Raw genomic sequence first — 13,084 nt, 5'->3', positions numbered from 1 at the left:
GCACGCTTCTTCACAAAATTGGACCTCAGGAGCGCTTACAACCTGGTGCGTTATTCTGTGAGGACGTTGGTAAAATGAAAAAAATGCAGAGTCAGGCGCAGGACACAGTACTGAGTAATAATCCCAAATTTACTCCAAAATAGGTAAGATTCCAACAAGGAACAAATACAATAATCCAAAGCACGAACAACGAGAACCCACATGACAAACAATAACGCACAAAACAGAGAGGGAAATCAGAGGGTTAAATAAGGAACATAATTAATGGAATGGAAACCAGGTGTGTATGATCAAGACAAAACAAAACGAAAATGAAACATGGATCGGTGGTGTCTAGAAAGCCGGTGACGTCGACCGCCGAACGCCGCCCGAAGAAGGAGAGGGACCAACTTCGGCCGAAGTCGTGACAGTCTAGTAATAATTTGTCAAGAAAACCATCAATAAAGATTATGTGGTTGAATGAGAATGGACTGTGTGGTTTCACTTGTTTCAGAGATATTCATGCTTTATCATAGACAGACTATAAGAATGTCTGAGTATGGATGTCATAGCAGATACATTTTGTGTTCTCATTTCAAATTAATTGTTTTCAATTTTACATCTTTCAACCAAAACATGGTGTACAGCTCTACAGTTGACTCCACAAACACCCTCCATACAGTACATAACTCTGAATCTAATGCTTAACATTTTTTGAGTTTGATTAATAGAGATTGAATTATATAATTTTGCTGACAACTTGAATTCAAATTTCGACTATCAGCGTTCATACATTTATTGCTAAGTATTAAACTCAGTACAAGTGAATGTCATAAATTACACTATTCAAGATCATAATGACACATATACTTTCTCAAGACCATAGAATTGGCCTCATGTGCAAATGATAACAACCTATATGATAGTCAGATGTATGGGAGCACGCCAGATCAGATAAATCAAGTTGAAAGACACAGAAGACAGAATGATGGTGTCAGCAAGTCAGAGCATCTTTATTACATTGACAATGGGGTCTGTTGTTGGTGTTCCATCCAGATGTAGTAGAATGTGTTGTTCTGGAGGTGATAACCATAGAAATAGAATTACCAGAAAATAAATCCCCATTCAAGTCAATGATCCATGATGGGTGTCTGAGGGGCTTTAGCCATTCTAGAAAAATAGGAGGATGGTATGCACACCTTAAACTAGAGTTAACCGGAGCTGGCCTCAACAAATAACAATGTTATTTATCTGACAAATACTTATTATAAATTAAAACGTTGTATTTTAGGTTGCATGGATAAAGCACTGGGGAAAAGCAATATTCTATGTGCTGGCCTCTCATTTCATATACCCATTCTAGTAATTCTATTTCTATGGGGTTAACCCGTAGCTTGCTGCAGTGCTCACTGTGTGTGTGAGACCTTAAGAGGTGTGTTTGGTTTCACTTGAGGAGACAACCTTGCCATCAACCATTTCCTCTGTGACGATCACCACCTTGCGTGTGGTGGAGGTGGAGGAGCTGGGGACGGTACTGGAGGAGCTGAGGCCAGAGCTGGAGGAGCTGATGTGGGAGCTGGAGGAGCTGTGGCCAGATTTTGAGGAGCTGAGGCCGAGACTGTGAGGAAGGGATACCAATGGTTAGCATAGTTTGCATCTATGATCATAATAACTATCTATTAAAGGTCACATAGCAGTAGATTCATGTCAAAAGCAACCATGTCTCATACTAAGGTCAACTTCAAATGAACATTGTTTTCCCATCCTGCCGTACCCGCTAGCCTCTCCGTCCAGCAGCCTCCTGTACTCAGCGATCTCCATCTCCAGGCGTGTCTTGATGTCCAGCAGCATCTTGTACTCCTGGCCCTGGCGTTCCATGTCGCTGCGGAGAGACACTAGCTGCTCTTCCAGACTGGTCACTTGGTTCTGGAGGCGTCCCAGCTGCATGGAGTAACGGCCCTCCGTCTCCGCCAGCGTGTTCTCTAGGGAGCCTTTCTATTTGCCGGGAGAGATAGAGATGGTTTGTCAAAAACTGTGGGAGTAGGTTTGGAATTTGGAATGTTTACAGTCATACTGAAAAAGTTAGCTCTAGTAATTGAATGTGTAGGCAGGTAGAGGTTAGCTATAGTAATGGAGTGGTGCCTGGCTATAAAAACTTGAGGGATAGTGTTAGAGTCCAGGTGAAAGTGAGATACTTGAGGGATGGTAGAGAATGATGAGAGTCAATTGTTGATTATTGAAGAAAGTTGCAGAAAGTTGTGTAAGTAATGTCCCCTAAACTTTGGTCATTGGTCAGATGTTTGAAATTACGGCTCACCATGCTGAGCTGTGACTGCAGTTCGATTTCCAGGCCCTGAAGTGTGCGACGGATCTCTGAGATCTCTGACTTTGAGGTCTGGAGAACCTCTGTGCTGGACGCCACCTCCTTGTTCAACGTCTCCGTCTGTAAAACAATGGTCAATCATCACAGGAACAAACCAACATACAGCTCATGATAGAATGTGACAACGTTACCAACTAGAAGTAAAGGAACATCTACACCATGAACATAGTTTAGAGGTTCTAGAGGTTCTACCTTGGTCTGGAACCAGGCCTCCAGGTCGCGCTGGTTCTTGGCACTAACGGACTCGTACTGCTCACGGATCTCAGCCATGACTCTGGACAGGTCCTCCTGTGGTGCTGCGTCCACCTCCACGTTGATCTGTCCAGTCATCTGCGTCCTCATGGCCAGCAGCTCCTGTGGAGAAACACATAGGGGTGAGTGACTAACCTCTGCTGATGGTAACAACTTGAGCTGCCCTCTGTCCTCATTATACATTTGAACACCATTGCTTGATACAGATGTGCTTGAAAGCCAGCAGTGGTGTTCTAGTGGAGACCCATAGCAGGTTGACATGGTGAATTGATGTAATACTTTAATGGGCTGTATGGATATGTTCCATCAGTCCACACCCACCTCCTCATGGTTCTTCTTGAGATAGATGAGCTCCTCCTTCAGCCCCTCGATCTGCATCTCCAGGTCAGATCTGGCCATGGTCATCTCGTCCAGCATCCTCTTCAGCCCGGCAATGTCCGCCTCCACTGACTGACGCATGGCCAGCTCGTTCTCATACCTGAGAGATAGAGAGAGCTTAGGTCAAAGAACTGCCGGAATGTGTTCCTCTGTGAGAATAGGAAGGGGATTACAGATTCTAGTATTCTATTTAGTTTTGGGAAATTAACAGAAAGTAACACCAGGCTTCTGATATGTCTGTTGGGAGGGTGTGGATATGGTGGAGGTGAAGGGTAGTGTCATTTGGTTTCTTTTTTTATAGATTCAACACAAAATTAAATAAAAAACATTGAGGGTTTTTTACAGATTTGGGGTTATTCCATTTGGTATATGTAATGCACCAGCAGTGTACTGTATATGTGGATGGTGTTGGATATACTTACTTGGTTCTGAAGTCGTCTGCAGCGAGCTTTGAGTTGTCAATGTTGAGATAGGTGCCTCCGTTTACGCGAGTAGCAGCCTGGATCTGAGAGGTGGAGGATGGAAAAACATTTCAGGATGGGGCATGCATGGAATTTCACACAAATGCAGTACGTACAAACTGTGATACCACACTGTAATCATTGAGATCTGAGTTTCAGCTGCATTGTAAATGATAGCCCATAGAAGCATTACAGGGAACCTATTGTCTTTGTGAACATTGTAAAGCATGACTCAAAGAAACAAATTGCACCTTTCGCAATCGCCTAGGGGCTCTTACGAGACAGGAAGGATTGGCTTCAATGATCTGCTATATTTTCGATGCTTCAGCTGCAAATATGCATACTGTCTTTGCATCAATCTTTGGTGCAATATCTTGGTTGAATCAATTATAACAAATGCATATAATTTTGCATTTTCCAATAGTCATGTATAACTCTCAGTAACTGACATGTGTACACCATGTACATGTACTCTCTAAAGAAGCATAACATTGTCACTCTGCAGACATTACCATGTTTCGACATGCTGTGATGTCATCATTGAGTGCTCTTGCTATCAAGGACACATGTCTCGTACCTTGTCCTGCAGGTCGGCGATAGTAGTGTGGAAGCGAGAGTAGTCGCGAGCGCTGGGGGACGTCTTGCTCTCCATGAACTGACGGATCTTTAGCTCCAGCTCTGCGTTGGCCGCCTCTAGCTTGCGTACCTTTTCCAAGTAGGTGGACAGGCGGTCGTTCAGGTTCTGCATTGTGGCCTTCTCGTTGGCTGACACATTAATGTCAGCTCCACCGCCACCTCCTCCCATTCCGAAACCATAACCGCCACCACCACCTCCGCCGCCGGAACCAAACGAGGAGCTAGAGATACGCACCCCAGAGCCTCCTGCACCTCCATACACACTGCCGGCCCTCATGGCAGTGACGCGGCCTCCTCCACCACCACCACCACCCATCGAGGAGAAGCGGGAGGAGCCCATACCCATACCCATTCCACCTCCACCTCCAGACCTCATGGACATGGTGCCACCTCCACCACCGCTGCTGCTGTAGGACATGCTAGATCTGGAGAAAGACATGGCTGCTGAGAGGGAGTCTGCCTGCCTGGGATGAAGAGGAGAGAGAATGTGGTGCACGGCCCAGCCACTTTTCCCTTTTTATGCTGCACAGGGCTTAAGGTGGGAGGGAGGTTGGGAGGAGGACAACGGTGGGGAGGCAGAAGGGAGGAATAGAGAAGGGAGGAATAGAGGGAGGTATTACGTCATGTAGCGTAAGGCTCCTCCCCCCACTTTGACACGTTAGGATGCAGAAGACGGAAGAGGAAAGAAAGATATGTACTGTATGTGTGGATATGCAAATGTTGAAAATATACTATTGTTGTGCAACTCCACTCTCCCCCATCTCACTCTATAGGTGGTGTCAGCCGACAGGGTGCTTGCAGGCACTCACACAAACATATAGAAGTGCACACTCCCATAAAGAGATGGAATTCCTCTCCCGTAAAAGCATCTGGTTTAAAGCATAGACAGGCCTGCTTCTATTAGTAATTTAATCAGTCAACACACACTGTATAACTTTGATATGCTGTGACAGGTGAGCTTTGCCATGTTTTCTGAGCATATTTTTTGAAACACTGAATGGCTATTTACCTGTACCTGTTATGTTACCAAGACAACAAGTTGCAAAGAAATTTCCCGGTACAATATGATATTTCGCTTGACACCCAGACAACATTCTCCCCGAACAGACCTGTCTTTGTCTCACACACTGATATCTCGCAAGAAAATCTGTCCATTTCCTTAAACGCAACAGTCGATTGTTCCTTGATAGATTTTCAGATTTTATGCATAGACTCATGTTCCATTTTCCTAAGTTTCACTCAACTTTATGCGTGTTCCATCTACTGTAGGAGTCTGCAGGACCGACAAAAGTAGTTTTTCATTCCTTTTAACCACTTTATAGCCCCCATGGGATGAGTCATTACTCGGGTCATCGTTCCCCAGAAAAACTCACCCCAGATGGGATTAAAGTACCGTTCTTTACCCTTAACACCTTGGCAGGGAACTTGGCATCTGCATATTCCCATATAACCACAGCATTTCTTGCTGATTTTTTTTATCACGCTCCAGAGTTTACCATTTTCCTCTAATATTTTACCTGGGCGTTGCTCCATTGTCTATTTTGATTCTGAAAACACAACACAGGGGAAACTATTTTCAAGCATTAGGATGACAGCATCATGTTATGGGTATGCTTGTCACCGGCAGGAAATGGGGAATTTGTCAGGATCAAAATAAATATGAAAGGAGCGAGGTTAACCTTTTTATTTCTCAGTGGGAGAATTACACATATTTTAATGCCAAAGACATGCCAGAATGACTTTCCAAGTGGCGTTGAGTATTCCTGAGTGCTCCAGCCTCAGTCCAAAAACAATAGATAAATGTTGCCCTAAGACTTGTCTAAAGTTTGTAAAAACTAAAATATACCTCCTCACCTTAGCCTCGCCCTTTAATTATTCATAGCATATTTCCTGGTTGTTTGTGGCTGAATTACAACCCAGTCACAGAGAGCCGAGCCAAGCACAACAGCACATAGAGCCATTGACAGTCACTAGATTCACCCAGAACTCAACCCCTGTCCATTGGCATTCTGTAACTGGTTCTTCTAGACACACAATGTCCCCAATATAGGAACAAACAGACCCCCTTCGCATGAACAAATATGTCTAAAAGAAGACATGCTAAAGCAGTAATTTCTAGACCACAATCTAGTTGAAATGGATTCAAATCCAAAGTGCTGTCACGTGTCTTATTACATTTGTGAAATGATGGTCTTTTCTGAGAAATGATAAATCAGAAAGAAGGGTGCAGTCAGTCAGTGAGTTTGCATTGGCGTGTTCACACAAACAAGGTGCCAGGCCAATGCAATCAAATTAGATATAATAAGTTCATCTGAATGCATGAATCACTATATCATCTATCATACACATGGCCAAAAGTATGTGGACACTCCTTCAAATTAGTGGATTTGGCTATTTCAGCCACACCCGTTGCTGACACGTGTATAAAATCAAGCACACAGCTATGCAATCTCCATAAACAAACATTGGCAGTAGATTGGCCTTACTGAAGACCTCAGTGACTTTCAACGTGGCACCACCATAGGATGCCACCTTTCCAACAAGTCAGTTTGTCAAATTTCTGCTGGTGCTGCCCCGGACAATTGTAAGTGCTGTTATTATGAAGTGGAAACGTCTAGGAGCAACAACGGCTCAGCCGCTGAGTGGTAGGCCACACAAGCTCACAGAACGGGACCACTGAGTGCTGAAGTGCGTTAAAATTGTCTGTCCTTGGTTGCAACACTCACTACCGAGTTCCAAACTGCCTCTGGAAGCAAGGTCAGCACATAAACAGTTAGTCGGGAGCTTTATGAAATATGTTTCCATGGCTGAGCAGCCGCACAAAAGCCTAAGACCACCATGAGCAATGCCAAGCTTGATCCATTGGCTCGATCCATTGGACTCTGGAACAGTGGAAACGTGTTCTCTGGAGTGAAGAATCACACTTCACCAACACTGGGACGAATCTGTATTTGGCAGATGCCAGGAAAATGCTACTGGCCCGAAATGCATAGTGCCAACTGTAAAGTTTGGTGGAGGAGGAATAACAGTCTGGGGCTGGTTTTCATGGTTTGGGATAGGCTCATTAGTTCCAGGGAAGAGAAATCTTAACGCTACAGCATACAATGACATTCTATCGACAACTTTGGGATGAAATGGAACACCAACTGCGAGCCAGGCCTAATCACCAAATATCAGTGCCGACCTCACTAATGCTCTTGAGGCTGAATAGAACCAAGTACCCGCAGCAATGTTCCTACATCTAGTGGAAAGCCTTCCCAGAAGAGTGTAGGATGTTATTGTAGCAAAGGGGGGACCAACTTCATAGTAATGCCCATGATTTTGGAATGAGGTTTTTGACGAGTAGGTGTCCACATACTTTAGTGTATACCATGTAGTATATATGTTGTCTGCATCTTGATTTATGGCTGTCCACCACTCTACTTCTCAAGCCTTGTATGAGTTTCCCAATTCTCCTAAGTCTCCCACAGTCATATCTGTCAACGCGAACTGACCATCCTCTAACTCCAATGCCTACTGATGTTGTGTAACAGTGGAGGCTCCTCAGAGGAATAGGAGGACAGCCTACTCAGTGATTTTCAGTAAAATAATAAATAATAAAAATTTCAAAAGTAATGCTTTTTAGATTAAAATATACTTCATATTCTCACGTCACCAAATACCTGATGACCTAAAACACACTTTCGCAATGAAGGTTTAAAGAAGTCTCAACAGGACCCCTCTAGGGTAGCACACTGGTGTAGCCGGAGGACAGCTATTTTCCGTCCTCCTCTGGCTATATTGACTTCAGTATAAAAAATAGGAGGCTCATGCACCTCAGCTACCACCATAGACCTACATGGTAGTTATGATGGAGAACACCTAGAACCTCGATGTGGATATGGATGAGATCAAGTAATAATTTGTCAACAGAACCATCAATAAAGATTATGTGGTTGAATGAGAATGGACTGTATGGTTTCACTTGTTTCAGAGATATTCATGCTTTATCATAGACTGACTATATGAATATGTGAGTACGGATGTCATAGCAGATACATTTTGGCATCTAATATAAAATGTATTGTTTTCAAATCTAAATATTTCCACTAAAACATGGTGTACAGCCCTACAGTTGACTCCACAAACACCCTCCATACAGTGTAAAACTCTGAATAGAGATAGAAATATATAATTTTGCTGACATTTTTCTACTATCAATATTTCAATTTGTTTTGCCTAGTATTAAACTCAGTACAAGTGAATGTCATAAATTACACTATTCAAGATCATAATGACACATATACTTTCTCAAGACCATAGAATTGGCCTCATGTGCAAAAGACAACAACCTATATGATAGTCAGATGTATGGGAGCACGCCAGATCAGATAAATCAAGTTGAAAGACACAGAAGACAGAATGATGGTGTCAGCAAGTCAGAGCATCTTTATTACATTCACAATGGGGTCTGTTGTTGGTGTTCCATCCAGATGTAGTAGAATGTGTTGTTCTGGAGGTGATAACCATAGAAATAGAATTACCAGAAAATAAATCCCCATTCAAGTCAATGATCCATGATGGGTGTCTGAGGGGATTTAGCCATTCTAGAAAGAACAGGAGGATGGTATGCACATCTTAAACTAGAGTTAACCAGAGCTGGCCTCAACAAATAACAATGTTATTTATCTGACAAACACTTTTTATAAGTTGAAACGTTGTATTTTAGGTTGCATGAATAAACACTGGGGAACAGCAATATTCTATGTGTTGGCCTCTCATTTCATATACCCATTCTAGTAATTCTATTTCTATGGGGTTAACCCCTTGCTTGCTGCAGTGCTCGCTGTGTGTGTGGGACCTTATGTGGTGTGTATGGTTTCACTTCTGGAGACAACCTTGCCATCCACTTTTTCCTCTTTGATGACCACCTCCTTGCGTTTGGTGGAGCTGGAGGAGCTGTGGCCAGATTTTGAGGAGCTGATGCCGAGACTGTGAGGAAGGGATACCAATGGTTAGCATAGTTTGAATCTATGATCATAATAAGTACGTATTAAAGGTCACATAGCAGTAGATTCATGTCAAAAGTAACCATTGCTCAGACTAAGGTCAACTTAAAATGAATACTGTTTTTATAGTCAAATGTTGAGGGAGACATCCAATCCCATCCTGCCGTACCCGCTAGCCTCTCCGTCCAGCAGCCTCCTGTACTCAGCGATCTCCATCTCCAGGCGTGTCTTGATGTCCAGCAGCATCTTGTACTCCTGGCCCTGGCGTTCCATGTCGCTGCGGAGAGACACTAGCTGCTCTTCCAGACTGGTCACTTGGTTCTGGAGGCGTCCCAGCTGCATGGAGTAACGGCCCTCCGTCTCCGCCAGCGTGTTCTCCAGGGAGCCTTTCTATTGGCCGGGAGGGATAGAGATGGTTTGTCAAAAACTGTGGGAGTAGGTTTGGAATTTGGAAAAGTTAGCTCTAGTAATTGAATGTGTAGGCAGGTAGAGGTTAGCTATAGTAATGGAGTGGTGCCTGGCTATAACAACTTGAGGGATAGTGTTAGAGTCCAGGTGAAAGTGAGATACTTGAGGGTTGGAAAAGAGAATGATGAAAGAGTCAACTGTTGATTATTGAAGAAAGTTGTAGAAAGTTGTGTTAGTAATGTCCCCTACACTGTTGTCTGTGGTTAGATGTTAGTAATTACTACTCACCATGCTGAGCTGTGACTGCAGTTCGATCTCCAGGCCCTGCAGTGTGCGACGGATCTCTGAGATCTCTGACTTGGAGGTCTGGAGAACCTCTGTACTGGACGCCACCTCCTTGTTCAACGTCTCTGTCTGTAAAAAATAATAAGTTGTTAATGGTTGAAAAGTACCCAATTGTCATACTTGAGTAAAAGTAAACATACCTTAATAGAAAATGACTCAAGTAAAAGTGAAAGTCACCCAGTAAAATACTACTTGAGTAAAAGTCTACAACTATTTGGTTTTAAATGTTCTTAAGTAAATAGAATTTCAAAATAGACTTAAGTATCAAGAATAAAACTATAAATTATTTTAAAAACTTTGCCAGGGGCATACATTTACAAACGAAGCATGTGTGTTTAGTGAGTCCGCCAGATCAGAGGCAGTAGGGTATTACCAGGGATGTTCTCTTGATGAGTGAATGAATTGGACCAATTTCCTGTCCTGCTAACCATTCAAAATGTAACAAGTACTTTTGGGTGTCAGATAAAGTGTATGGAGTACATTATTTTCTTTAGGAATGTAGTAAAAGCTGTCAAAAATATAAACAGTAAAGCACAGATACCCCAAAACGACTTAAGTAGTACTTTAAAGTACTTTTACTTAAGAACATTACACCACTATAAGTCGTCGATCATCACAGGAACAAACCAACTCATGATAGAATGTGACAATGTTACCAACTAGAAGTAAAGGAACATCTACACCATGAACATAGTTTAGAGGTTCTAGAGGTTCTACCTTGGTCTGGAACCAAGCCTCCAGGTCGCGCTGGTTCTTGGCACTAACGGACTCGTACTGCTCACGGATCTCAGCCATGACTCTGGACAGGTCCTCCTGTGGTGCTGCGTCCACCTCCACGTTGATCTGTCCAGTCATCTGTGTCCTCATGGCCAGCAGTTCCTGTGGAGAAACACATACTGGTGAGTGACTAACTTCTACTGATGGTAACAACTTGAGCTGCCCTCTGTCTTCATTATACATTTGAACACCATTTCTTGATACAGATGTGCTTGAAAGCCAGCAGTGGTGTTCTAGTGGAGACCCATAGCAGGTTGACATGGTCAATTGATGTAATACTTTAAGGGACTGTATGGATATGTTCCATCAGCCCACACCCACCTCCTCATGGTTCTTCTTGAGATAGATGAGCTCCTCCTTCAGCCCCTCGATCTGCATCTCCAGGTCAGATCTGGCCATGGTCATCTCGTCCAGCATCCTCTTCATCCCGGCGATGTCCGCCTCCACCGACTGACGCATGGCCAGCTCGTTCTCATACCTGAGAGATAGAGAGCTTAGGTCAAAGAACTGCCTGAATGTGTTCCTCTGTGAGAATAGGAAGGGGATAACAGATTCTAGTATTCTATTAGTTTTGGGAAATTAACAGAAAGTTACACCAGGCTTCTGATATGTCTGTTGGGAGGGTGTGGATATGGTGGAGGTGAAGGGTAGTGTCATTTGGTTTCTTTTTTTATAGATTCAACACAAAATTAAATAAAAAACATTGAGTTTTTTTTACAGATTTGGGGTTATTCCATTTGGTATATGGAATGCACCAACAGTGTTCTGTATCTGTGGGTGGTGTTGGATATACTTACTTGGTTCTGAAGTCGTCTGCAGCGAGCTTTGCGTTGTCGATGTTCAGATAGATGCCTCCGTTTACGCGAGTGGCAGCCTGGATCTGAGAGGTGGAGGATGGCAAAACATTTCAGGGTGGGGCATGCATGGAATTTCACACAAATGCAGTACGTGCAAACTGTGATACCACATTGTAATCATTGAGATCTGAGTTTCAATTGCATTGTAAATGATAGCCCATAGAAGCATTACAGGGAACCTATTGTCTTTGTGAACATTGTAAAGCATGACTCAAAGAAACAAATTGCACCTTTCGCAATCGCCTAGGGGCTCTTACGAGACAGGAAGGATTGGCTTCAATTATCTGCTATATTTTCGATGCTTCAGCTGCAAATATGCATACTGTCTTTGCATCAATCTTTGGTGCAATATCTTGGTTGAATCAATTATAACAAATGCATATAATTTTGCATTTTCCAATAGTCATGTATAACTCTCAGTAACTGACATGTGTACACCATGTACATGTACTCTCTAAAGAAGCATAACATTGTCACTCTGCAGACATTACCATGTTTCGACATGCTGTGATGTCATCATTGAGTGCTCTTGCTATCAAGGACACATGTCTCGTACCTTGTCCTGCAGGTCGGCGATAGTAGTGTGGAAGCGAGAGTAGTCGCGAGCGCTGGGGGACGTCTTGCTCTCCATGAACTGACGGATCTTCAGCTCCAGCTCGGCGTTGGCCGCCTCTAGCTTGCGCACCTTCTCCAAGTAGGTGGACAGGCGGTCGTTCAGGTTCTGCATTGTGGCCTTCTCGTTGGCTGACACATTAATGTCAGCTCCACCGCCGCCACCACCACCTCCCATGCCGAAACCGCCTCCTCCGCCACCACCCCCTCCCATTCCGAACCCATAACCTCCACCACCACCTCCGCCGCCGGAACCAAACGAGGAGCTAGAGATGCGCACCCCAGAGCCTCCTGCACCTCCATACACACTGCCGGCCCTCATGGCAGTGACGCGGCCTCCTCCCCCACCACCACCACCCATCGAGGAGAAGCGTGAGGAGCCTCCACCTCCAGACCTCATGGACATGGTGCCACCTCCACCACCGCTGCTGCTGTAGGACATGCTAGATCTGGAGAAGGACATGGCTGCTGAGAGGGAGTCTGCCTGCCTGGGATGAAGAGGAGAGAGAATGTGGTGCACGGCCCAGCCACTTTTCCCTTTTATGCTGCACAGGGCTTAAGGTGGGAGGGAGGTTGGGAGGAGGACAACGGTGGGGAGGCAGAAGGGAGGAATAGAGGGAGGTATTACGTCATGTTGCGCAAGGCTCCTCCCCCACTTTGACACGTTAGGATGCAGAAGACGGAAGAGGAAAGAAAGATATGTACTGTATGTGTGGATATGCAAATTTTGAAAATATACTATTGTTGTGCAACTCCACTCTCCACATCTCACTCTATAGGTGGTGTCAGCCGACAGGGTGCTTGCAGGCACTCACACAAACATATAGAAGTGCACACTCCCATAAAGAGATGGAATTCCTCTCCCGTAAAAGCATCTGGTTTAAAGCATAGACAGGCCTGCTTCTATTAGTCATTTAATCAGTCAACACACACTGTATAACTTTGATATGCTGTGACAGGTGAGCTTTGCCATGTTTTCTGAGCATATTTTTTGAAACACTGAATGGC

At 44.1% G+C, this 13,084-nt stretch overlaps 1 protein-coding gene across 3 annotated transcripts; it reads right to left on the bottom strand.

Annotated features, from left to right (window-relative positions):
* Nucleotides 1-1,013: 1,013 nt before the first annotated feature.
* Nucleotides 1,014-12,602, bottom strand: LOC120032920 (keratin, type I cytoskeletal 13-like). Of its 3 annotated transcripts, XM_038979187.1 has the most exons (8): nucleotides 4,447-4,528; nucleotides 4,031-4,383; nucleotides 3,415-3,497; nucleotides 2,936-3,092; nucleotides 2,555-2,716; nucleotides 2,297-2,422; nucleotides 1,754-1,974; nucleotides 1,014-1,513 (listed from the first exon to the last, which is right to left on the bottom strand). In XM_038979187.1, the coding sequence occupies exons 1-8, from the start codon at nucleotides 4,526-4,528 to the stop codon at nucleotides 1,405-1,407; spliced, it is 1,293 nt and encodes a 430-aa protein (XP_038835115.1). In that variant the 3' UTR covers nucleotides 1,014-1,404. The 3 variants fall into 3 exon arrangements, with proteins under 3 accessions (XP_038835115.1, XP_038835114.1, XP_038835113.1); XM_038979186.1 differs by having other exon boundaries at nucleotides 4,031-4,528; XM_038979185.1 differs by lacking the exons at nucleotides 1,014-1,513; nucleotides 1,754-1,974; nucleotides 2,297-2,422; ... (3 more) ...; nucleotides 4,031-4,383; nucleotides 4,447-4,528 and adding exons at nucleotides 8,492-9,060; nucleotides 9,247-9,467; nucleotides 9,774-9,899; ... (2 more) ...; nucleotides 11,405-11,487; nucleotides 12,021-12,602.
* Nucleotides 12,603-13,084: the final 482 nt, after the last annotated feature.

This window comes from Salvelinus namaycush, chromosome 39, assembly GCF_016432855.1.
Source record: "Salvelinus namaycush isolate Seneca chromosome 39, SaNama_1.0, whole genome shotgun sequence".
NCBI classification, from domain to species: domain Eukaryota; kingdom Metazoa; phylum Chordata; class Actinopteri; order Salmoniformes; family Salmonidae; genus Salvelinus; species Salvelinus namaycush.
The sequence above is the reverse complement of the archived record's forward strand: the minus strand, read 5'-3'. Positions and strand labels throughout refer to the sequence as shown.